The sequence below is a fragment of the Corvus moneduloides genome, chromosome 8 (assembly GCF_009650955.1).
Source record: "Corvus moneduloides isolate bCorMon1 chromosome 8, bCorMon1.pri, whole genome shotgun sequence".
Classification (NCBI taxonomy): Eukaryota; Metazoa; Chordata; class Aves; order Passeriformes; family Corvidae; genus Corvus; species Corvus moneduloides.
This window is the reverse complement of record NC_045483.1, coordinates 16,277,591-16,304,019: the sequence shown is the minus strand read 5'-3', so window position 1 is coordinate 16,304,019 and position 26,429 is coordinate 16,277,591. Positions and strand designations below refer to the sequence as shown.

General features: G+C 37.3%; 2 protein-coding genes across 3 annotated transcripts in view; one reads left to right on the top strand and one right to left on the bottom strand.

The window, feature by feature from the left end:
• PDE6C (phosphodiesterase 6C) overlaps positions 1-11,684 on the bottom strand; it is a 28,361-nt gene extending 16,677 nt beyond the window's left edge. For both annotated transcript variants that reach the window (XM_032115467.1, XM_032115466.1), the window contains exons 1-8: positions 11,003-11,684; positions 2,262-2,414; positions 2,066-2,155; positions 1,696-1,836; positions 1,119-1,193; positions 966-1,030; positions 793-859; positions 10-57 (exon numbers count right to left, since the gene is read on the bottom strand). In XM_032115467.1, coding sequence (XP_031971358.1) covers positions 10-57; positions 793-859; positions 966-1,030; positions 1,119-1,193; positions 1,696-1,836; positions 2,066-2,155; positions 2,262-2,414; positions 11,003-11,482 — 1,119 coding nt within the window. In that variant the 5' untranslated portion in view covers positions 11,483-11,684. The remainder of the gene's footprint in view (positions 1-9; positions 58-792; positions 860-965; positions 1,031-1,118; positions 1,194-1,695; positions 1,837-2,065; positions 2,156-2,261; positions 2,415-11,002) is intronic.
• An 8,109-nt stretch (positions 11,685-19,793) lies between these two features.
• RBP4 (retinol binding protein 4) lies at positions 19,794-26,219 on the top strand. Its single transcript, XM_032116570.1, has 6 exons — positions 19,794-19,839; positions 19,999-20,134; positions 20,754-20,890; positions 21,035-21,141; positions 22,492-22,704; positions 25,994-26,219. The coding sequence occupies exons 2-6, from the start codon at positions 20,006-20,008 to the stop codon at positions 26,005-26,007; spliced, it is 600 nt and encodes a 199-aa protein (XP_031972461.1). The 5' UTR covers positions 19,794-19,839; positions 19,999-20,005; the 3' UTR covers positions 26,008-26,219.
• The last annotated feature ends 210 nt before the right edge of the window (positions 26,220-26,429 follow it).

Here is a 26,429-nt window from a genome sequence, read left to right as displayed (position 1 = left end):
TGGATTTACCTGAAATGTGAAGTATTCATCCGATGGTGCGTCCATCATGTTACAAATCTGCAGCATAAAGAAAATGAGACATTTTTAAAATGGAATATAATGTGCATCAAAGCTTTATATATGGTCTAATATTTTGAAAAGGAATATTTATTTTATAAGCTAACAGTAGTGAGCATCATAACTAGCTACAGAATCCAAAATTGTTCCTCTTAAATTAGACGTGGTTATTCTAACAGACATAATTTCTGAATGTTTGTAGCAAAGTCCCTCAGTGTCTCACAGTGCAAAAGTGTAATGATTAAGAAAATCACTTCCAGTCTAAAATGGCATGGAGATTTCTAGAAAAAAATAATTGAGTACTAAGGGCTCTATTAAACATGCCACAGGGTTACTCATACCTGTCATACATCCTGACTTTGAATTACATATGTTTACGCAAGAAGATGTAGGAAATAAAGAAAAATTTAAAACCTTGTATGTGATGATTTTCTTATTTTGACATTTTTTGGTGACATTTAGCACACCTGGAAAGTGACATCAGACACAGACATTATTCCTCTGATATCACCACAGTCCAAGGGAAATTATCCTGCTGTTTTCATCACTTGTGCTGAGACCTTGTTTCCATCCAAGACAGTGATTTAAATGATTTCACTGGGAACCAAAGGCACTGGAAGCAGCATGGTATTTTTGTGGAGGTTTTTGGTCATAGGGAGATTTGGAGGTTTTTTTGTTCAATCAGAACTACTGCAGGATTTAAAACTCTAGTTTTTAGTTTTGCTATGAACTTACAAGACCATTTTCAGCAACATATGTTGGCAATCCACTGACAAGACACCAGTGATCTGCTGGAGGTGACCTTTTGAGAGACAATGAAATTAATTTATTTCTACAATATAGACATACCATTCTATCCCAGCAATATCTAACTACCACACATTCACAAGCTGCCAATGACTACTCACGGAATGACTTTGATTTCTTCTTGTCCATGTAAAAGATAGTCAATAATCTTATAAAAGTTGATTTCCTATATAAAAATATAAAAGCATCTAGGTGACTTGTACAACTTCAGTGTCAAACTTAAGATTTATAAAAAGAAAAATTAATATCCTCACTCGTCCATCAGGTGTCTTGGGGCCTTTGTAAGGCTCTGCCTCCCCCAGCCGGATTGGCCACTCGTCATAGAACTCCTGAGAAAATGATACACAGAGGAAAAAGGAAAAAACAAATCAGTTCTGTGTTCATAGATAACATCAGATCTGTGGATTACAATTTGATTTTTATTTCTACATAGTTTACTATGGTCACATTTCAGACAATTTTAAGAAAACATGCGTAATTATATTCCAGACAAGAAATGTTTGCCAGTAAATTGCAGGCTAATCTTTTCTCTAGATAGTTGTACAGCTTAATTTTTCTTTTAGCAGGTAGATATTTCTAAAGCAATAATCAGACCTGCACCTCTACCCTTTCTCACACGGAATTATGAATATGAAAAATTATTTTAGAATTGGCCTTTATGATATTGTGGTTGTATCCTTTGCCACACTTATATTTTGCACGTAATCTTTGTAACATTGTTAGATTTTATATCAATTATCCCAAAGAGTTAGAAAGCACGGTAACTTTGTGTCTTGGAGACTTCAAGTCAGGAGTGGTACATTTCTAGCAAGTAAGAAAAATAATTGTTACCTTCTCTTTAGTCATGTCCAGCAGACCAATAGAGTACCTTTCACAATTCAAATACATTCGAATAGTATACAGAGCTTTGTGAAACTGTCGTTCTATATCTGTTAGCTCTTCAAATACTTTGTTGGCAGACCACAAAAGCATCTATTTACAAAAGGGAAGGAGGATAATGTTCAGAACAGTAAGAAAACATAAACATATGAATCCTAGGCATTCCAGAATGAAATGATAAGGTGCATTACTGTTATCAAATTTATAAAATAATAAATAGATTGTATCCTTACTTCAATAAGCTTGCAAGAATATGAAATATTGGGAATGATAATTGTTTCATACAAAAATGAAGTATTACCATTAAAAAATGCTTCTATACCTGGCTTTTTCGTGATTCAATATTGTAGAGATACGACGTATGATGATTTCTTAGGCTCAAAGATATAAAGTTGAGGTATTTTTTAAATACCTAAGAATGACAAAGATCAAAAATAAGACAAAAGTATTAAATTAAGAGATAGAGTCACTCAAACTACTTGTTGAACTAAAAGCAATCTTATTGTGTGAGATTTTACCTCTTCATCCTCTTTTGAGAACTCAGGGGCATTTAATTTGTTGAGTGCCATCACAACAGCAAGCACCTCTTTACCCTGTGTAATTGCAGTTGCCAACATATTAACTGTTTTATAACCAGTTTTTTTGTCCATAAAGTCAGAAAAATGGTTGTTCTGAAAGAAGAGAAAAAAACCATAAGTTAAATGTGCAACAGTTGCTTACCATGCCAATAGCGAATGATCATTTCATTTGATAACTGATGTTTGCAATGCTGTGAGCACTGTTTCACAGTGCAGTAGGTTTATACTTGGAAAAACCCCACTATCATTATTTAACTCAGTCTTGCAGAGTTATATGTACAAGCTTAACCGAGGCATAGATTATGAAGGTAGCTTCTGAAACCAAGTTCTGTGCAGGCCTTTATTATAATGCTGAGGAATTAAAAATATGGGAAATACAGATTAAATGATATAATAATATGATCTTGTGACTATGTGTGAATTTAACATATATGGCTTATGTGTTATAGAATTACTTCATAGCTATGCTAATATTTATTATTATTTAATTATTTCTGTAAACAAAATTCATTATACATTTCCCTCACACAATATTTAAAAGTACTACCTGTCCTGGCTAAAAATACTTATGTCAGTGAAGCATCCCCAGCAAGTATTCATCTGGCTGAGCTGTTTCTTATTCCTTCCTGTCTGACACACTCCCATCCCTGTTGCTCCCAGCTCTACATAGGTAGAGGTATAGGTATCTATATAGATATAGGACCAGAGCTGCTTTTGTTGAGTGTGTGATCCTGTGGGAATAAGGCCATGTGGCTAACAAATGAGCCACAGCTAACTATTCCACATTTACATTTTCATCCTTAAAAAATGCTGGGAATCTAGTTCGTGCTTCATGGAGAACTGTGTTATTTCCTCATATCAAAGAAATTCTTGGTGTTTTCTTGAAAGGCCATAGTGTTCTCTTTAATTTTAAAAAAAGGGATTTAAACATTTTCAGGGAAATTTGTTTGTGTAGGGTTGTTATATTTTGTTGTGTTATTAAGAAAATACATCTGAATGAGGTGAGTTATGAGTTGGGGGTTTGAAATTTGTTGATCCTTTTGTACTGAGAAATGCCTTGGTTCTACTAAGCGGCTAAAATGGCTAGACTCTGTCTTCACAGAGCCATTTTCATCCCCTCAGATTTTACTGCTAACAGTACTCAAGCTTCTTCATAGAGATGAGCACTCAAGTCCTGGTATGCAGTCAATGGCAGAGTCTCCCTGAATTTCCTTTAGCAGGCCTGGTTCTGATTTCCCAAGGTGATGAGCAGTTGGTGCTGAATGAGGATGTCAAGAAGTTGCCTGGTAACCAGGGGAAGTCAGACCACATGTTAACATCATGGATAGGAGCAGCAGCTGGTCAAAATGAGGCCAATATAGCCCTGTTTTCAGGACATTCACCCAGAACCAAGATTCCCAAACCTTACCAGTCCCCTGCAATTAGCAAGTATTTGTGAACCCACTTACACTGCATGTCTATCATCAGAGCTGGCAAACACAGCTGCTATTAATGACTGCATCAGCTTAGGCAGCTGAGATCTGTGGGGCGCATCCCGAGGTGCCTTCCTTGCTGATAGGCTGGAGAACGCTGCAGCATGCCACATAATGGAACTCCAGCTCTCATAGATTATACATGAATCTACTTAAACAAAACCCCAAACAAATAAGCATTTTCTAGGTTATAAGATCAAGCATGACAATGCTTGGAAATGCCAGAACTAGAATTGTTTGCCTATTATTTAGATTTTTCCTCTTAATTTCCTTTTGCCCCTCTTCCCTCTAGCAATTGTTTCTAGAATGTATTGAATTTATAGCATATAAAACTCTAACAAGAAAGACAGAATTTTATTATCAAAATTATTTTTCATCAGAATAGTAGGGTTTGGGTTTTTTCCTTGTTTTTCATAGTCTATAGTCAGTCCATCTTTTATGTTTGCATTTTAGATTTCCTTCTAGGGCTGCATTTCAGTGAAACAAATTAAATGTCTGGAAGTAACTCTTAAATATTGTATTTATGCCCTGGACTCTCTTACAGAGAATTGATTCTCTTAAGGACAGCCTGTGTCATCCTCATAAATTCCATTCAATGTATCAGGCTGTGTTTGGATCCCTGGAAAGTGTAGCTACTTTTGAATATATTGTCCATGAGAGAAGGGGATGCTTTCTCTACTTCCAACAAACTCCCTGAGTTGTTTTCTGTTTTTCTCAGAGAAAGGTATAGGAATATCTCATTTAACAGATATCCAGAGAAAATGCCAGGCAATCCATCTCTTCTGTGTGAGAATCAAATACTGTCCTGCAGCCTGCTAAACAAATATGTTATTACATGGAAATATTCAGTTTTCTGTGGGATGTATTATTTACTGACACAACCATTCTGGACTTGGGGGTGGTTTTGAGCTCCAGTTTTTGGGCTTCTGGCTGTTTTAGCCATTGAAAATCCAGTCAATCAGACAGATAACTTGACCTTGTTTTGTAGTCCCTCTGTGTCACTAAGAGCATCTAGCCTCCTGGCAAGGTCCAGGTTCCTGGTTTTAGGGTACTGTATTCTGCTATGGAGGAATAAATAAAAAATTCAGACACTCCTGGATTTCTGAATACTTAAAAGGAATCTGTGACACCAAATGAGCTGAATCATCAGGATTCAGCTGCTGTGTCTTACTTTGCTTAAGAACTCTAGAATAAAGGTACAAGCAGTGGTGATCAGAAGTATTCAGAGGAAGCACTTTGGTCATGCAATTTTTGTAGAGGATAGAAAAAATTTAATACAAGTCTCTATTAATAAACAGAAAGTTCAGTAACCACAAGCCATCCTGTGCCTAGATAGTCCAAAGTAGAAAGATAAAAGTACCTTTTAATGCATTGGCAGCATTCCCACAGTACATACAAAGAATCCTGATTTACATGATTTGCATATACAAGCAAAAAATTGTGCTTAGTATTACGCTTTTCATTATTGACTATTTTATACATAATTGATAGGAGTTTTGAAGCCTTTATCTCCAACAGAGTTTTTAAAATATTTTCACGTGGGAACACAAGCTCCTTCTTTTTTCTGAAGAAAATCACTTTTCACAATATCTAAGAAATCATGTTCATAGACAAATAAGCAAGAAATGTGGCCTGCAGTACCACAGCCAGAAGAACATCTTGGTGCATCCACGACTTCATGAATGTGGACACTTAGTCTATTTGATCCTGATCTTATGAATCAAACTATTTTTTAGAGCAATGTTTTGGACTTCCATCTCTCAGTTAAATCACAAAATAGGCTTTAAAAGAGAAATTACAGAAAAGAAATCTGCTGCTAACTCCCTAACTGTAGTACATGTGCAGGTATTTCCTACTAGCTCCTTTTAAAGCTGAGATACCAAGGCATTTGCTGTACAATGATCAGTTCTTTAGATAGGCCTTAAGAGATGCAGCATATCCTGGACTTGCAGTAAGCCAGCACCAGCACCCAGCTAGCTCAACCAGCTATCACAACCCTCTCAATGGAGGAATGTTTCCTAATATCCAATCTAAACCTCTCCTGGCACAACTTGAGGCCACCTCCTTTTATCTTATTATTTCTTAGTTGGGAGAAGAGGCTGACCCCCACCTTTCAAGGATTTGTAGACACTGATAAGGCCTCTCTGAGCCTGCTTTTCTCCAGGCTCAAAATACCCCCAGCTCCCTCAGCCACTTCTCATAGGACTTGTGTTCCAGATCCTTCTTCAGCTTTGTCACCCTGCTCTGGAGTTGCTCCAGCACCTCAATATGTTTCTTGTAGTGAGGGGCCCACAGCTGGACACAGGATTCAAGGTGTAGCCTCACCAGTGCTTGGTACAGGGCAACAATCTCTGCCCTGTGATCCTGCTGGCCACACTGTTTCTGATCCAAGCCAGGATGCCCTTGGCCTTCTTGCCCATCTGGGCACTGCTGGCTCATGTTAAGCTGCAGCTGATCAGCACCCCCAGGTCCTTTTCTCCCAGGCAGCTTTCCAGCAGCTCCTCCCTGCCGTGCTGCCTGCGGTTGAAGTGACCCAACACAACAAGAGAGAAGACTTAATCCTCCAGGTGAGGTGATAGGGCCAAGACAGCAGATGCCTGCTTTCCTCCACCTCTTTCCCGTTGTAAAGCACAGAGGAAGAAGGGGTTACTGTGACCCCTTGCAGTTATGACTATTTTACTCATACTAGGCAGGAGGTTCTGTGTTGGATAGATGAGCTCAGACTGCACATATTTCTTCGCATTATCTCCATATGTTTCTGGTTTTGTTTCTGGTAGCTCTACAGTGTTTTCTTCTCTTCCTGATATTTTCTTCCACTGATTGTCTTGCATTGGTTCAGATTTCTCAAAATTTGAACCAGTTGATAGGTGGTATTGATGTGCTATAATGCTTTATCTCTTACTCCTACTTAGCCTAATTTCAACTCACAAATGTTTTTGTTTCATAATGATATAATTGAGTATGAATAGAAAATAAAAAGCACCTACCATCATCTAAAAAATGTCATCAATCTGATTCAAAATGAAACCAAATTGGCTAAATGAGTTGGTCCTTTCTTGGGCGACACTCCAAAAATTATGTGTGGTCAGGGATGTAAATCTCATTTTAGGATTTAACTTATTAGCATTACAGAACAAATTGACTTTGTTATTGTCAACATCACTAGAATTCTGAAACTGAATCAAGGACAAATTAATATATATTTAATAGAACTTGGGGATTTAACTTTTCAGTAATGTCACTGAAAAGCCTGCTTGTTATTTGCCATATTTAGTGACTATTTTGCAACTTCTTGAAATTGGATTTGTAATATATTAAGTGTTTTTTTGCAAAACCCAAGAAAATTAGATAAAAGGGAGCTTTTAATTTTAATTTTAAATGTATATTTTTTCTTCAGTTTTGGGAGCTTTCCTCTTAGAATGGTAAATTGAGGAAAGAATTGGTTGATGTTTTCTTCTGGAAGGCACAATTTATAGAAATTTGTTCTGGTGTTAAAATATTTTCTGGTGAATTGACTAAATCTTTGCTATTATAGAAGACTGGAACATGTTTCCATTTTTCCAGTTAATATTTATTGAGTAGGAGTTTCTGAAAATCTGGTGTTTATTATCAAGGTAAGATAAAATGGAGGAGCAGACATCAACATTTACAGTGTGTATTCTTGCCATGCAAAAAGCCACCTCAGACAGCCCAGAGTCTGGGGTTTAGAACATCCACATTAATCCAGAACTCCTGTCAGTTTAGACAGGCCTGGAATTAAAGTCTCTCCCATGCTTGGGTTAAAGAGTAGAGCTGCTGTTCTGAAGCTGGATCAGCTTACAAATGCTTGCAACTTGAAGATGTGTTTAAGTTGATTTGTACCATAGGTTTCCAGTGGTTAAATTAGGTACCACAACAATCACTCTTCTGGTGCTTAATCTGAGTTGGAATCTCCCACGGTCTCTTGTTTCTTCACTTCACTTGGGTTATGAATTCCAGTGCAGAACCTCTAAAAATGAGGGCTGGTTATTTCAGCACCAAAACATTTCAGCCCCCTTATAGATCTAATCCAAAAGCCTTCACTTCTTTTGAAGCATTTTTTCACAATTTTTATAATTTTAAACTCAACTAAAACGAAGAATATTATTTCTTGAGTTTCCAGTTATTAATTAAATCCTTGTCTTCAAATACCTCTGAATTGAAAGGAACAGTTCAGTAATTTAAATAGGTTATGGATTAAAGCAAATATGTAAAGTCTTTATTATTGGTTCTTACAAGCTGACAATGTGAGATTTTGATTCCCCAAAAAAGACATACTCCTTGTAGAGCTATTTTTTAGTTCTTAGTTTTATTTGGAAATAATGCCTTGGAGAAAAATGTATGGTAATTGTACTCTCCTTTATAATGTTGTCTGTGTTATCAATTACTGTTTAAAGAATACTAATGGACATATCAAATTTTTTGCAGCCTATTATTTTACTTTGTAATACTTGAGGCACATACTCTGCTAGATCCTGTGAATAATGTGAGACAAATTATTAGGGTAATGGTCCTACCTGGCCTCCTGTTTCTCACAACTCTTAAATCCTGGATTAAATGCTATTAGCTCTCACAGTCAACAGGTCCATAATCTTGTGGGGAGGAGACTGTTCTGACTACTAAGTTAATTATTGAAGGTCTGTATCTTTTCCTCTGCTTTTGTTTTCTGGAGCATTAGTCAGGATGAGGAGCTTCCTCACGTTTATTGGTACCTTTCCAGGATGAAGAAGGAGATAATCCCTAAAGAACCGGTTGCCAGGCAATAAAAGTAGAGTAAATTCTTTTTCCCCAATGATTTATTCCTGTTGTGATCTTATATTGCATTTACTTTTGTTATAAAGGGATGATGATTGAAGCATGAATATGTCACACCATGGGTTTGTCAATGTTGTCATGTACTTAAGACTTAAAAAACACTATGCTGTTTGGATACGGACTGTGTCAACAGTAGAAAGTGGCTAGACATGACATTTTAAAAGTACTATAGCCAACTAGAAGTAATCATTCTGCATATTGTATTCTGACAAGGCAGTAGGGGCAAAATTCTTCTCTGGCTTAATTCTGCTTGTCATTTTTTGTTCGAAATTTGGGTAGCAGACAATCTAGTTTGACTGAAGTGTACATGTAGTGAACTGAAAAATAATTACCCTTTCTAAAATGTGTTAAAGACTTCAGTGTCTGCATATTTCTGCTGCCTTGGACTAATTATGCTCCTTAAATGTGACTGACTCAAGCTGAAGTTCTGGGTTTGCTATGGAGATAAAGATTCTGGTGATGTAATCGGGAGCTCTTCTTGTGTGAGGAGTGTGGACTTGGACACTGCCTTTTTGTACACATAGAATGAAAATGCTGACATTTTTTGAGATCTTTAGGGTTGTTTTTAAATATCAAACCTTGGTCCCAGAGAAGTCTCTGGGAGTTTTGCAATTAACTAATAAAATGTCATTATTCTGATGATGTTTAGTTACCAAATTTAGATTAATGGGACCATAGTTTAATTGCATTTTTACATGTGTGCCTAATGGTGTAGGCCTCAGTAATCCTAAGAGAGTAAATGGGTGCCTAAATAAAGATTACCTTGGAATGATTGAATTATAACAGATACTCAGCTGACATAAATTAATTTATGAGCACAAAACACCTAGCAGGATCAGATGGACAGAAAAGTTCTCTTACTTAAGCATATTCAAATAACATTTGTCACAACATTTTGAACAAATGCTATTGCAAACACAGAAATATTTGGTTAGTACTGCTCTGGGCACCTCTCTCTATAACGATACTAAGAAGCAGTGCAGTGTCTGATAGGAGGCACATCTTCCTTGATCCTTCTGATCTTTTTGCATGTAATCAGTCTTATGAACTTGGACAGATTATCCTCCAATCTCCCCACGTGGTGGTAAGAGGCAGTAAATCAGACACTTCTGGTCAGACCAGCAACCACTGAAGAAAGGATATTAGTGGTCAGTTGAAAATCAACTGATTTATTTCCTCAAATCAGTCTTCTGTTTGCCCCTGTGATTCTACTTACATCTGAGGCAGTTTACTATATATTGGAATGTCCTTTTCAGATATATAAATATTCATTTGTTTCTGAGCTTTAAAACTAATCCTTTATAACTTTTATCATGATAAATATATTATTTTTTGTTTACCTCCTGGAAAACACTGATAATTGCAGTGGATAAATACTTTCATTATTTACTTGGAGCTTAGGACACTGAGGTGGTTTCTATCTCTAAAATAGTCTGGAATTTTAAATTGACTGAATAGGAAATACTGAGAATCCAGACAATTATCTTGATAATTTTCTTAGCCCCATTCAATTATGTTCAGATTTTCCACATAGGACTAAAAAGAAATTAAGATACCAGCATTTGATGATTCAAGGTTAGTTATTTATAAAGTAATCTTCACATTCAAAGCATATTTACATTTCCCCATGTATTCCAGAGCAGTTTCTAAAGCAGACCTCATACATGCATGTTTAACTTTTGTTAGGTCACTCATCATTTAATTCACATTTATAATAAATAACAATAATAAACTCTTCTCAGTACCTTAAAGAAAGAAGATGATTCAGTGCAGATTCAACAGGAACTTCAATAATGTCAGAACAGCTCTGACTCATTAATTCTCTTCTACAGAAAAAGGTTCTGAACAAAAGCCCTGGATCCAGATGTACTCAAAATCAAACCCATTTTAAATCAAACACTGACATTTATGTTGACATCATCTTCATCTGTCCTTATTCACTTACTAATAGGGATACATCTTCATTACAAAAGCTGCAAATTAAATGATTCAGAGATGCATGCATGGCAGCATGGAATGATAACAGAGAACACTTGCAAGCCCATATTGGAAAACCGAATATAAGCCTGCCTTGTTCAGCAGAAACTCAGGTATTTAATGGTCTCTATTATTCTAATATTCTCCTCCCTTATTATAGTCATTGACATTACAACTACTTTAAGGCCACTGAAAACACCTAACTAGGCTATATGATGTGGTTCTATTGGATTTTAAGCCATCTCCACTGATGCTTTCCTCATGTTATATGTCTGGATTCCTGTCTCTGAGATTTTTCTGAAGAACGACTTTTTACCTCAAGCCCTGGGCAGGAAGCTAAGTAAGCAAATGCACAGAACCCCATTCCAAGAGAAGTGACATCCAAGAGAAGTCACTTACCTTTGTCACATCAGGTATATTAAAAAACTTCTTGGTATGAGCCACCCATCCCACTATCCCGATGTCCAGAGGAAAAACAGTCTCATTTTCTGGTTTCACCAAATTCTGCTCATAGCTGGAAGTTGGAGTGATATCAAGAATCCTGGAGGCTACTTCTGGAATACCATTTCGGGAACGACAAATGAACATACTACACCGATCAGCTGCCAGCAGCTGTGCCAGCCTCTGCAAGGACTTGTGCACAATCTTTTCCATAACACATGCTTCATCCTGGATTTCTGTTACCAACTCAAAAATGATGTCACACTCCTCCAGACGGGACATGTCTTTGAAGCTGACGTCTCCCTTCACATCCCCAGGCTTCACATTAAAGATACTTCCCAGCACTTCTGGTCTCATTTTTCGGTCGAAATACTCCTTGGCAAATTGGGGATTGTTCTCCAAGTATTTTTCAACAGCATCTTTATTTACCTCACCCATTTTTGTCGGATTTTTCCTAGGATTTCTTCTAGAACTGCATCACCATCAAAGCAGGAATGGTAGCAAGAAGTCCTAACCTGTTACTAGTAAGGAAAATGTACTTTATACATATTGTGTAGCTCACACACATAATGCATTCATCTTCCTCTGTGGCTTCCAAGCCTTCTGATACTCTTGAGATATGGCAGAAGGCACTGGCTTAGCATCTTCTTAGTGCGAGATCTTGGAGACTGCTAATTAAAGAGATGTCAGGACACTAAACCCCTGAGCATTCTTAGCTCATAAATCCGCAGGGAATAATTTTAGCATTTTAAACTAACAAATTAATTCTTGTAAAATTGTCTGATGTGTAGATATGTATACCTGTACGTATCTCCTTCATTCATAGTATATATACTGTGCTGTGCACACAGAATTTCCTATTAGAACTTCATATAAGGAATTCCACCCAGATACTTATCCCTCATTATACACGTGCACAGATGTACACACGTGTATTTGTGAGAGGTACTTAAGGGCAGGAAAACAGAATGTTATGGAGAAATCTTTTAAATGGTAGAATTTAGTTTTCCTTGAAATAGTCAGGTGGTGATAGAAATTGGATTACTGAAAGTAAATAATCATGAAGCTATACATGAATAAAATGGGTGAAATCCTTAAGACTTTACAGAAGTCTGAGCTTGCTCAAGTACTCAAGTGATTTACCTAGGTGAAGATGGAATTGCACAGCCAGATATGGCTTATTCTTTTTTCTTTTTTCTTCAGAAAGAGACAAAAGAAAGAATAAAATCAGAAAACTGATTAAATTCGAACTGAGTTGAGGAAAAAGGTAAAATTTTATTCTATAAGCATAAATACCCAGTCAGGGTCTACACTTCCTTCAGAAAAAGTTGGAGATATCTGCTCTATTGAATAGCACAAAAAGGATAATAACTGACAAACATTAGGCAAAGAGGGAATCTTGAGTCTGGTCATAGATATACCATAGATAACCATATATCTGTATCTATAGAGATACAGATACATGGTTATACATGTTTAAAGTTTCCTACCATTAGAAGTTCAATGTTACACGCATGAATGGAAAAGGTGTTGAATTTGAGGAGCAAATATTCCAAGGCTACATGAGTGAGAAGGCTGAATTTAAGTGCCACTTAAGACAATAAATGATCTGTGCTCATTGAAACAGATCTGAATTCCAGCACAGCAGGAGGACTGCAATACAATTAATCTTACTTCTGTTTATGGCATCCACTTAGATCAGAAGCAATGAGAGATTCTTGGTGTAAGAATAAAAAATATATACCCTTTGGTCATTCTTAATTTGTAAAGAGTAATTGCCAAAGTACAGCATCATCTGTCTGCCAGAAGCCACAGTGTGTCAACATTTGTTTTTAGTAGCAGATCAACATGGGCAACTGACACAGATACTCTCGAGCACAAAGAACAGGTCACTGATAGATGTGCAATAACACCTAACATTACTTTTCCCTCTGACCACGATATGAAACACTGTGTACGACACTAATTTTTGCCAGACTGCAGATGCTTTACAGATTTTAAAAGGCACATGAAAATCAGCAAACACATTACAAACACATTTTGGCCTGGTTCCTTTTCTCTGATGGGGTTGCTGCCCCCAGCAGCCTGGGGGACAGGCCCCTCCCTGGTAGGTGTGTGAGTTTGCAGCATCTTCTTGACAGGTGACCTGGTGAAAGGAACTTGTGGCAGCACAGCAGAGTGCTCTCACCATTGTACACACACACAGTTTACAAGAAAACAGCAGAAGAAAGGCACATATATATCTTAGTCTTTTAGTAACTTCAGGATTTGATCAATACCTATAAAAGCAGTAGAGATTTGAAAAGAGTTTTGTATATAATTGTCCATAAATTATTTCTCGTCATCTTCCTGATTTCTAGCTCATTACTTTTCATGTCGTGCTTTAAAAGAAGAGGATTTTGAAGAGCATCAATGAAATAATGTGAAGGAATAGTAACATTTTTTGCATTATGTGTTCAGTCATATTTTTTTACTGACTTTGGAACATTCCACAGTGTAGTTGCTTTGAAATAGAAGGGGTCTATAGAGGACTTGTCTCATGCCCAGATAAAATATTCTATAAAATTAACTTCTGTGTAAGACTTACACATTCATCTTTTTCACACATGAGAAATCAGTTTTACAAACATCAATTCTCTATATTGTGATCACATTAATTCTGTGAAATAGAGTGGCATGTCACTGCCTGGAGGGAGAGTAAGTGAATACAGGCAACCTGACCAAGTGATGCCATTTCCTTTGGGGGCAGGGAGGTTGGGGGGGTTTATATTTATAAACTAACAAATTTACTATCATTTTATTATCATTTTTTCTATGTGCAAGATCACCTAAAATGCTTATCATGATTTCACCAAATTCCCCTCATGCTCACCTGTTTTTACAAAGGATAAAGTACACTGTTTGTACTTTGAGATAACAAAGATAATTTTTTAATTAGGTACTACTATAAGGTGATACACTTTCTTTGTAATAAAATATTTCAAATAGCTGGGCTGTCCCATAATCACTCTTATATCATAAAGCAATTCTTATTGTATTTTCCTTAATTTAGATTCACTCTTAAAATTGCACTCTTGCCCTGTAAAGTGTGAAATGACATGGAAAGAAGTATCAGAACAAATAGAAGTTCTTTTTGAAAGGTTGCAATGAATTTTAAAGTTTCTCTTCTGGAATATGACATTTATTTTCTGTTCTATCTCCTTTACTCTCATTTTTATCCACAGTATTGAACATTTTATCTTTATTAAAGCTAATTCACATTTGTATTTAAAGTCAATTTAATTTCAGAGACACTCAGAAATATGTGTGCTTTGTGATTTTAATACATATGATGCCATTTGCCTTTGACGTTCATAGTACCTACAGAAATTGAACTATTTATGGAGTAGTTCTTAGTAGTAGACCATTCCTGAGCCCTTGTGATACATGGAAACTCCTAAGAAGGATAACTGACAGACGTGGTTATTTAAATAGATTCAAGCATCACGTAGATGTCAAAGGCATTTATAAGGTTTCCCAGTTCAGCTCAGTGTTTGTATCTCAGTGTCTCTGCCCATCTTGATAGCAGTTAATGCAATTTATTCAGTTAAGATTTTCTGAAAAAACACAGATCAAATGTGCTTATTTCAATTGCATGGCTTTTGATGTGGATAATATTGTGGTCACTGTCTGGACATTGGAGATTCATATGTATAATCCAAAAAATTAATATTCAGATTTTTTTTTTTCCCCTCAATGGATAGATTTTGAGAATGGATTCTGTAGGTTCTTACAACAGGTACTGTGTGACCTAACACAGCCAGGTTTTGGCACTGAAATGTTTTGGTGTCACTGACTTGGTATGTTCTGGGAACCCTTATAAATATCCTTAACTGCATATTTCTTTTACAATAATTCTCTACCCCTTTTCTTACAAAAATAATCTTAAAAACATAAACACTGAAGATAGTAAGTTAACTGCTTTTTCCATATGGTTATAAATGTTTATGTTCTCTTAAAACTAACAATTACTAGCTCTGGGGGATCATGAAATGAGTAATCAACAGAGATTATAGACTCTAGGGGAGATTTCCTGAAGTAAATGGCCAGTCTGGTGTGAAGGGGTTAACCTGGGTTGCCAGATGCACTGCAGCTTTGGCCAAAAGCATGGATTTCTTCATAGCTTGGCATGAATTTTAGTATGCAAACTAAGGCAAAAGGCAGCAGCCTTTTAATCTCAGCCATTCTCACATTTACTCCCTGGGGGTCTTAGGTTACCTGACAAGTTTTTATTACTGAGAATGTTATTCAGCACTGCTGAGAAGGGTCTGACTGTCTTCTTCATGCCCTGCTGCCAGATATGTATACCCTTGTTAAGATCTCCCCAAACCTTCTTTTCAGTCTGAACAGTCCCAGCTCTCTCCACCTCTGTTTTTGTCATATTCCCTTATTGCTCTGTGATCTTTGTGGCTCTTTGCTGGACTCACTTCATTATGTCTGTGTCTTCCATCAGTTAAAATTTAGAGTTCTTCTCACCTGGCTGGTCAGCCTGTTGGAGAACTTTAGATCTTTGTTTCAAATTGTTTCCATTTTAGTAATAGGCCCAGAAAAAAATTTCAATTCAGAATCACAGTCCTCAGGAAGACATGCTAAAGAAAATAGACATACCATTTTAAACTAGTTTTGTTAGTAAATACTATTTGTAAAGAGTTCAGTGTAAATTTACTCCCGAAACAAAAATGTCATGTCATTAAATCACAAAAACAGGTCGTACACGGGCTGGCATGGAGCAAAGGGCAATCTTTTCTATTCCATTCTGTCCTTGACCTCTGTACTCAGACTGCCACCAAGAGGAACAGTTGTGATGGCGACAGTGTACACAGTTGTCCCTTACAAAGTACACGGAGCTCCTTGGCTCAGGTCATGCCATTTGTTGTTGGTATGGGTCTGGTTTCACAGGGCAGCGGCTACACTTGCATCCACTGCCCTGCGTACACACTGGTCATTCATTCGCCTGCAAAATCTGCCTCTGAGAGTTCAATGGATACCCATGTTTGTGAATGGCATTCTATAAATAAACAATCAAGAGAACACAGCAAAAAGTCTTTCAATCTATGTGTAGTCTGGCTGGAAATGGATGGTCCATTTCCTACTAGCAGTTTTTGAGTCAACTTTCCCCAAGAGTTAAACTTATTCTTGTGAACAAAAATAAAATTTTAGTTCTTTTAATATGTAAAGCTTGGAAGTTGCAGTGTTAAAAATGTTTTAAACAGTAATTTGACTCTTTTTTCTTCCTTTTTTTTAAAAGTCATAAATAAAGATAAAATAATTCCTACAATGAATGTTTTTTTCCAGCCATTTCCTTCTGTATTTTTTCCCTTGCTATACCTAATTGAAAATACTGCAGAATTTCACATGTTATTAATGTAGAAATTAATCCAGTCACGGAATCACTGCCAGAAGTTAGCCTTTTTTTGTCCTCTTTGCAAAATTTAAAGGTAGAAGACCTTCTTTCCCTTTCATTAAATATGGTTCCAAAAAATACATAGTGACTTCTAAAAAAATTTCTGTACTACTCATAATCCACTGCCAGCCTTAGGCATCAGAAGTCATGTATGAAACTTATATTATCAATGTTTTAATAATTCTCTTAAATATAATTGTCTGAGCTTTCCCAGAACCTAGAAATCCTTGGATACCATTGGCTTGGTCTATGCATATTCCTCTCAGATTCAATTGAAATCCTTGCCCAAGTTCCTTTCAGTTTGCAGGGGAAGAAATCTGCAAGGTGGATATCTAGGTCTGGATGAGGATCACTCGCTGACATTATTTCTCAAGCAAACCCAGAGCCCAATTAACCCAAATGACATTTGACTGAGGCAAAGTTTACACTGTTTATGAGTTTACACAGTTCTGCTGGCACTGCTGTATCTCTTAGGACTGAGGAAGAATTCACCCTTGAATTGCCATAGCAATGCTTGTCTGCTAGAAACCTTCCATTCCTCCTCCACTACACCCTGATCTAGATGTAACCAACAAAAGAGCAGCCTTTTTGCCTAAAAACCTTGTCCCATTGAACCAAGGAAGTGCTTCAGCTGTAACTCTGAAAGGACTTCATCATTGTAAACTGTGTCTCAGGTAGGCAGTATTGGAGATACAGGTAAAGCAGAGGAAGCAGAGAGCCAAACTCCCTGTGCAACCTTCATGTTATACTGACTTGCCCAGCTTCTCTTCTGCAGCTGTTGAAATCTGACTGGGAAATACTGGTGTGATTTCACCGTAGCTGCACTGCCACAAATTCCCAATGATAACAGGTCAAAAGAAGAATTTTCTTGGGCATTGTCTAGAGTTTGTAGAGATCCCAGACTTGAGGACCTGAATGAGTTGAAAGTTATAATTACTAAGTCAGTCAGGCACCTCCACCAGATGAGTTGCCAAATATTACAGAGATCAGTGGAGGTATGCAATTAAAGAAATGCTGTGCCACAGCTTATACAAAATTACATGTTTCTGAGTTAATTTGTTGATAACATCAGATTAATTTAAGAGACAGTAATACCTCTTGCACACATTTAGAACTGATCTTATTAAAACCTATTAACAGAAGTAAATTTTTGTTTCATTGATGCCTGGTTTCATTTCCTGTCTGTAAATCTTCTGACAACAGCAGTATGTATAACAGGGACACTGATCTAGATTTTCAGAGGTGGTCAAATCTCAGCAGGTTTTGACTTATCTGCATGAGTGACTGTAGACTGCTTTGAAAAGGTCATAGATAATTATGCTATTGACAAAACTTTATAGGAATAGATTTGATCCTGCAAGAACCTCTCTGGTGATATAAAGCAGTATATAGATTCTTGAACAGGACAAACTTAGTAGAAATGCTAACAGTTCACAAATTGACAGAGGATAAAGAAAAAATTTTCCTTGGTATTAAATAAAGTAATAGATTCAAAGCTTATTAATTAAGCTATAATCCATCTTATTGCTATCAGTCATGTGAGACACGGAACAAAGAAAATCCATGTTGATTTTGATTTTGTTTGTATGATGAATTCATATATTAAGACGAGTGAGTGTTTTGTAAAGGTTTTATAAAAATGTATATGTATCACTGGTATCACCATTGCCACAGACTGACGCAAGATTCTAAGACACCAGAAGACTATAGGTTACTTTTTCTCTTCAGTCTCTGTAGAAATTAGCAAATTCGAAAATCTCAGCTTAAAAATGGAAATCTTGACTAATTGGAAAGCTACCACTGAAAGCTTCAGGACAATTAATACGCATACACCCTTCTGGTTCCCTGTGTTAAATAGGTTCTTTACTTCAAACAGAAGCTTAATAATGTAAAAAATGTTTACATAGTGGAATTTTTTGTGTCTGATGTTATCCAGGAAATCAAAGGCAGACATGGAACAGCCCTGAGCAATAGATGTTTGAGAAAGTGAACAAAACATACTCTATGCAAAAAGCCCCCAACATAAAGCAGAAAAGGAAGATAAATCAATCAGACTGTTTGCATTATATATGAGAAGAGATTGTAAAGGACAGCAATAGTAAAAAGTCTAATATTTTTATGAATGTATGAAAGGAATGATAAGTAAACTTCTGGGAAAGGCCATGCTAAATAAATTGGTTAAAGCTGTACATTGGCTACTGTTGACGTATTTTTTTTATACTGCATTGGTATCTTCATATTTAAATTATATTTTTACTTGATTTTTAAAGTAATGAACACAGGCCTTTCAAATAACAGGCTTCTGCCTTTATTCTTTAAAAAAACTGGGAGGTGAAAAAAGTAGGTGAATTAGTTCTCTTGGTAACAATCATTCCTATCCTGCTCTGGTTACATGCCTAGAAAATAATTAACAGATTTTCTCTAATGCTTCCTAAAGATGTTGAAACTAGAGAACAAATATTGACTGAGAGGCAGCAAAACTTGCCTGGACAGGAGAAAATAATGGTTTACACAACTGAAAACCATTTGCCAAAACCAGAATAGAAATTATGGAATATCTGATTTAATGTCAAAATGGCCAGATGTGGTGTGTACATGCATTTGGGTATTTGCAGGCCACACTTAAGTCCTGCTACCACATAAAAGGGTTCTTTCACCATCCTGAGGATGCGCAGGGCCCCAGTTCCTATTGCTGGGAGCTGCTCAGGAAATTATTTAGCACCCAAGAGAGCCTTTTGGAAGCAAGAGGGAACCAGTCATGAGGACCTGAAGAGGTTCTGGAATGACCAGGCTTTCAGAAACATGAGCAGAAACTTGCAAGTATTATGTTTATATGCCACAGTTTATCAGGGTAAAAGAGGAGAGGACTTTGGGGAGGAGGTGGAGGAAACAAGCCTGCTCCTTGTAACTGGGTCAAGCATGTTGGGTAAGATGGATTTTGGACTGCAGTGTGTAAAATCACAGAGGAGGTGGAGGCAGTTCACTCTCCCCTTGCAGAGGTGCGATGCCTCTCATTCCATTTGTTCTCGCCACACATGCGTACACCCCCCAGGTGTGAGCTCTGCTTTTGGGTTACGAAAAGCAAAGAGAGGCATTTGTTTCTAGTGCCTGCTTGGCGGCAGATCAGGGTCAAAGACCACCTGAGCTCATGGGTGTTATGCAAGAGGCTGTTATGAAGGGGCCACAGCCTGCAGCATGCATCAGCCCACCTCCCTGCTCCCCTCTCCAATGCTGGCTCTGTGGCTCAGCAGGTTGCGAAAGCCCCAGGACTACATAAAGCATTCCCTGTCTGGGCACTGCCACCACCATCAGCACTTGAGGTCGCAAGAGGCTCCAGGGATCAGTACTGTCTGTAAGGACCCTGCTGTTGTGGGCTGGGGACAACCAGGTGCCTTGCCTGCACACGCATCAGGGAAAGCTGCATGACGCCCTGGCAACCTGTCAGGGCAGCCTTCCTCCCCTCACTTGTGTGACAGAGGCTGTTTCTGATGATGTTATCTGTTTGCTGCAGGGACAGGATGGCCCACATGGAGAGAGCTCTGCCCTGGCTGCTGCTGCTGTCACTGGCCTTGCTGGGCAGCAGCACTGCAGAGCGGGACTGCCGAGTAACCAACTTCAAAGTCAAGGAGAACTTCAACAAGACCAGGGTAAATCTTTTCCCTCCTGGATCTGTGATGCCTTGCATAACTCCTCTTTCCAGGCTACAAAATTTGGCATTCAGTAGCACCAGTGTGTTCACATTTCAAAGTCACAGACTGTAATACTGAGAAATAGCAGAAGTGTGTGATGTCCACATCTCCGCAGATGATGAATCCTGATGCATCTGATAAAGGAATACTGCAGAAACTGAGTTTTAGCAGACTGGTCTCAAACTGCAGGGTATAAGCAAAAGGACTTGGTTGTTTCCATGAAAAATTAATACTCTGATGTTTTCAGACACCATTGCAAAGAAAACAATATACATAATTTTGTCAAGATCTGCCAGTTGTTATCCTTTTCCCACTAAATTTTGTATTCCGTATACTGGACAGCTGCAGATACAGATAAGATTACCAAAAAAAAAAAAAGTCAGTATTTCCACAAATTATGACTGCACTAGGATGTATTGGTGGCTTTATTCTCTTGAAACAGCTAGATTTGTTTCTTAGGTACACCTTTGAAGCATGGTGTCAAAGATCTGCATGCTCTTCCCCCTGTTCTGTACTGTCTGATTATAATATTTCCATTGTTCTAGATCTAACTGCAGCTTTTTTTATTTCCTTGCAGTACAGTGGCACCTGGTATGCCATGGCAAAAAAAGATCCTGAGGGGCTATTTCTGCAGGACAATGTGGTAGCACAGTTCACCATAGATGAGAATGGAAAAATGACTGCCACCGCAAAGGGCAGAGTCAGACTCTTCAAGTAAGCTGTTTGCCGGTCTCCTCTTGTTCCATTTTGCTAAGCTACTGCTCCAATCCTACCTGCTATCCCTGTGCTAGTCACACAGTCACACTGAACCTGTGTTGTTAGATTGGAAAGTGATATTTTCTTTGTCTCTGGCTACAGTAACTGGGATGTCTGTGCTGACATGATTGGCTCTTTCACTGACACAGAGGATCCTGCCAAGTTCAAGATGAAGTACTGGGGTGTCGCCTCTTTTCTGCAGAAAGGAAGTGAGTACTTAACTATAGAAGATGCAGAACTACTTAGAAGACTAGTTATGTTGTATGTCCGTGCTGGGGAAGGAAAAAGTACTGTTGAACTTCTTAAACACTCTTAAAAGACATGATAGCTATCATACTGCAAGCCTTAATGTGAACGAGGTAATCACTACTTTTATATGGGACAGCTGGTTGGCTTTCTTTAAACAAGTGGAGACCTGGCCTTTGTATATCTTTGTATTTATTTTGTTTGTTACCCAACAATATAATTGAAGGCCACTGTTTGGAAAGAAATGAAAGGCAGATGAAATATTTTAAGACTTGTTTTAGTTCAGAACTCAGTTACCAGATGCTTCTGTTCTCTCTGAATCCTGATGTCAGAGCTGGCCAAGCAGGGAAGAATATTATTTTGTTTGGTCTTGTGTCTGCAAATGTGGAGATTTATCTGTTTTAAGAGACAAATATGTTCATATGTATATATACATATATTCTTATTTTTATGTCATCTGCCACACCCTATGCAAAATTAATTCCTTGAGCCAAGTAGAAATTCGGATGCTTTGTAGCTCAATACATTTCCTTAGATTGTTTCCAAGAGAAGCAGGTAGAATTTAGAACTGACAGGAGTTCCATTCTATTTAAAGACAAAGTTACAAAGCATGTTTTGGATGCCAATTTGTCTTAAAAAGTTGCCAGGTCTCCTCACAACATGTTGCTGAGTCATGTGTACTTCAGATTGCGGGCTGACCCCAAGCTGTACCCTTCGAAAAAGTCTGGTGTCCCCCCACAGGAGAGAAGGGGATGACAACAGAGAGTTACCTTCAGCAGTGCAGACGTACTGCGAGGGAGAATCTTTTGCTCCAGGAGAGGAAGGTGCAGATATGTCAGGTTTTACTGCAAACACTGAAACGGACCCACTTCTTATAGAACAGGGTGTTTGTGTGACCAGGTTTTTATCAGGTTACATAGCTAAATAGTTAAGAATTCTCTGAAGTTGTAACTGTGTTTTAAGAAGAGGGTTTACGGCAGAACTTGTAGCAAATACACTTCTAACACACATGCAAACTGCATGATAATCTTTTTCCTTAAAAATGCAGTCTAAGTAACATCCCTGGTAGGAGAACATTTACGGGTTTGAGTCATCTGGAGCAGGCCTAGCATGTTCTTCTTTATTTTCTTTTTGAAAATAAACATGGAATTAAATACTGGACACAGGAATAAATGAAAAGCCCATCTGTTATAATTTGTAACAATCTTCATCTTAGTATATTCTCCACAGAGTTATGGCAGCAATCCTTTCTGATTTACTAGATTTCACTTGTGTCTCTAACACTTTTCCTTCTTTGCCATGGTTTCTTCCAGATGATGATCACTGGGTAGTGGACACAGACTATGATACATATGCTCTTCATTACTCCTGCCGCCAACTAAATGCAGATGGCACTTGTGCTGATAGCTATTCCATTTTATTCTCCCGGGACCCGAAGGGATTACCTCCAGGTGCACAGAAAATCGTCAGACAAAGGCAGATAGACCTCTGTTTGGACAGAAAATACAGAGTTATCACTCATAATGGTGAGAACTTTTTTTTCTGAAGAATTTTATTTCAGGGTTTAATGACTAAAGCACTAGGATTCTCTTGCTCATTAAATATCAAATGCATAAAGTCTTTTACTTAGTGGCTGTTACATTGTCTTTTGAAAACCGGAGCTTGTAGTAAGTTATTTCCAACTTTTACTTCCCTTATTTGAAGCAGAGCTGAGGCGCATAGCTTTCCATGCAGCATATCAGATCAGCTGGAACAGTAACTAGAGGAAGTTGTAAAACAATTAAATCAATGTAGCGTGAGTAAACATGGTAAGGATGCACTTCATAGTTACAGTAAAAAGTAATTAGGCAGCTGTAATCGGATCTCTTTGCCTTTGTTCAAAAACTTATTTGAGAAATGCTTCAAAAAGGCTTTTAAGGAAAATAGAAGTCTTGGAAAGGATACCTTATAGAAGACCTTTTCTCAAAAGTCCTCATGCCAACCATTTCACAAAGGGCTGTGGAAGAGGGACATAGCCCTCATACTGGAAGCATGACCCTATCTTGAGTCAGGCTGAGCTTACAACACAGGGAAGGACACAGATTAGCTCACTTATGCTCAAGTATATTACAAAAGGCCAAATGGTAATAATCTAGAAGAAAACATACTTATATGCTTACTGATAAAAATAACACCCAGAATGGGGAATAGTAAAGAGCAAAAGAGAAAAATCAGAATATTTAGAACAAATAAAATAGTAGTACCTGTCCCTACTCCCTCCCCACCCCTCACATCCTGGAAGACACACTATCTATGAAAGACTTGACTGGTGAATCAGGTGAATGGGAACTCCCAATGTAGCGATGTGGGCAAAAAAGTTAATACGACTGTTGGATGCATAAAGCAAGACTCACATGAGATTGTTGTGCTTGGCATGGGTCTAATTGCTATGGTGTCCACCATAAATGGAAAAAGTACTGAGGATGAATTAGAAGTTTCAAAGAAGAGCAGAGAAAATGACTGAAAGTTTGTAAAATGTATCTTCTAATGAGTGCTTCAAAGATCTTGATCTTTTCTCATTAGAAAGAGGTTAAAGGCTGACCTGAGCAAAGTCTGTGCTTGTCCACACCAAGCAACAGGAATTGGATAGAAAAGGACTTGCAAACACAGAAATAATAAATTTAAATGGATGGAACTTTAAACTGGACACATTCAGAGCAGAAATAAACAGCCATTTGTTTAACTCCAAAGGTCATTAACCTTTGGAACAGTTTACCAAGAGCTGTTGTATGTTCTTCATCACTGAAATCTGTAAATCAAGATTAAAGGCTTTTCTCAGTGACATGCTGGAACAAACTGGGATTGACTGAAGGAACTTTTGTGTCTTACAAAGAAAGTCAGAACAGATGAGCAAAGTCAGCTGTTGTGGCTCTATTATCTGTTCATCTGATCCATAAACAGAGACTAATATATGGCCATGTTGTAAAGTAGTATGCTGATAACAGGGTGCCTTGAAGATCTGCTAAAGTAGGCGGTGTTTACAGCTGCTGATCAGTAACCTGGAAAATGTGCCTGACAACAACTTAAAAAAAAATTTGTCTTGAATGAGAATTTGGAGACCACGTAAGTCAGTTGAGATTTACAACAGACAAGAATAAGAGACACCATAAATGCAAATGGAAGTGACTTCTGTGAATGATTTGTATGATTGCATAAATGGTAGGATAGAAAAGAAACAATTTCATTATATAAATCGATGATACTTTTCTGTTTTGAATCCTGCATTCACTGCTTTTCAAGTGAAGTCCAGCAATAATAAAAATTTCTGAAAACGAGAAAGTCAAATAATGAGATGTTTAGGGATATTTTACTAAATCTAAGGTAATTTAAAAGTTGATCATGCTGCCTCTAGTTTGTCATAGATATTGAATATCTAATCTACCAAGTTCCACTGTTCTTTGCTATCCTAATTTAGACTCAGATGTTAGGTGTTGAATGCAGTGGCTGATAAGACTGTGTGAGTTTGCAAATGAAAAATAGGAGCCTGGGTACCTTTTTATTAAGGATTATTTCAGAGTTTATGAGCCCAGCACCAACTTATAAATTAAACTTAAAGCTAGCAATTTGTGTTTTCCCCTTTATGTGATCAGGACCCAATTATTAGTTGATTCTGAATTCTCCAGTATCATTAAGCCAAAGTTCCTGCAAAGCAAGAACATTTCAGAATGAGGGAATGATTGTGAGCTAAACTGAAAAAAAAAAAAAATTCTTGGAAGCTTCGTAACAGAAACTCTTACAAAATTTGCTTAATTCCTTATATGTGGATTGGAAACCTTACTACTTTAGTTTTAACTCTGCTATTAAGAGCTACAGAGTTACTACCAAAACAAACCTACTTCAATTGTCTGCACTGATCTGCATCCCATTGTTACTGTGGTAAAATTCTGACTAATGTTAGTAAATGCTGCAAGAATAGGCTGCTATCTGTTGATAATTGTGCATACTGTGCCTATGTCTTGAAGCCAATTAACAGAGAGAGAGTGTGCGCATGTGTGTGTGTGTCTGTGTGTCTGTGTGTCCCTTCAACTAATAGATGTACAAAACTTACCTTGATTTAAAAAGTACTGGCTGTTCAAGGCAAAAGAGAAGCCTAGGAAATGAAAGTTTTTGTCTAACTTACACTGAATTTCTGATGGTAGTTCCTTCTCAAATACAGCTCAAGCTAAGATACAGTTAGTCTCCCAGAGTAATAGCTCAAGTAACTTTAAGTTGTATAATGTCAGTGTCAATATTAAGTGACAGTACTTGTAAATACAATACAGCATCATGTCAGTAGAGTTGAAAGCTGCATCTGCTTTTAGCATTTGCTAGAAGGAAAAATTGTGAAATAAACAGTGGTATATTCCCTCTGCTAATTTACTATTGCCATTAGGAGTTTTGGGGGTCAGGAGATTCTTACTTTGTTGAAAGAAATTCTTAAATTAATTATTTCTAGGCAAATAACTGGAAGCTTGTTAAAGTATACACTCTTTTATCACTGAAAGATACTCTTTTATCACTGATCTGCCTAGTATCTTGTTTGCAAAAGTATTAAAACGCTCAGGAGAGGTGTAACAGATTAGGTGAATTCCTGTTTTGTTCAGAGTTGAAAATTCCTTGAAATTATAAACTGCAGAGGAAGGTAATGACATTACTCTCACAAGTAACAGTCTGCTGGACTCAAGAGCATTTTAAAGAAATGAGATATGTATGCGTTCTAAATTTGGTGTAAGTTCACGTATTTAAATTTTGTCTGGAGTGTTTGACAAACACAACTGTGGTTTTTGTGTGTTTCAGGACTTTGCTCTTAAGGAGATCCAACCCTATGGAAAGAAACCATGTGACAGCACCACAGATGTAAAGTTAACACACTGATCATGTGTTCTCTGGAAAATGCTTTAAATGGCTTCATTTAGATTTTCAGTATATTTATCTGAGCTGTGTAGCTCACCTTGTCAATAAACCAATGAAACATTTTAATAAACTTGGATTACAGGGGAAGAAAATTGTATGCAAATCTGTACATACGTAGACACTGGTTTCATTAGTAGCCTGTTATCTTAGTGCACTGTTTTGAACTGGTGACACACGGTGATAATTAAGAATTTAATCTTGCTTTTTTTAGTGGTTTCAATTTCTGACTAAAAGAGTATTTATCATTAACTCCAAAATATATGTATTTTCTTTTCAAATAGGACATTTTATTTTCTCTAGAAAATACTGGAAATCATTT

Coding starts and splice junctions, on each gene's coding strand:
- RBP4 (XM_032116570.1), top strand. CDS start 20,006: ATGGCCCACATGGAGAGAGCTCTGCCCTGGCTGCTGCTGCTGTCACTG. Junction 20,135..20,753: donor AGAACTTCAACAAGACCAGG/GTAAATCTTTTC, acceptor ATTTCCTTGCAG/TACAGTGGCACCTGGTATGC. Junction 21,142..22,491: donor CTCTTTTCTGCAGAAAGGAA/GTGAGTACTTAA, acceptor GGTTTCTTCCAG/ATGATGATCACTGGGTAGTG.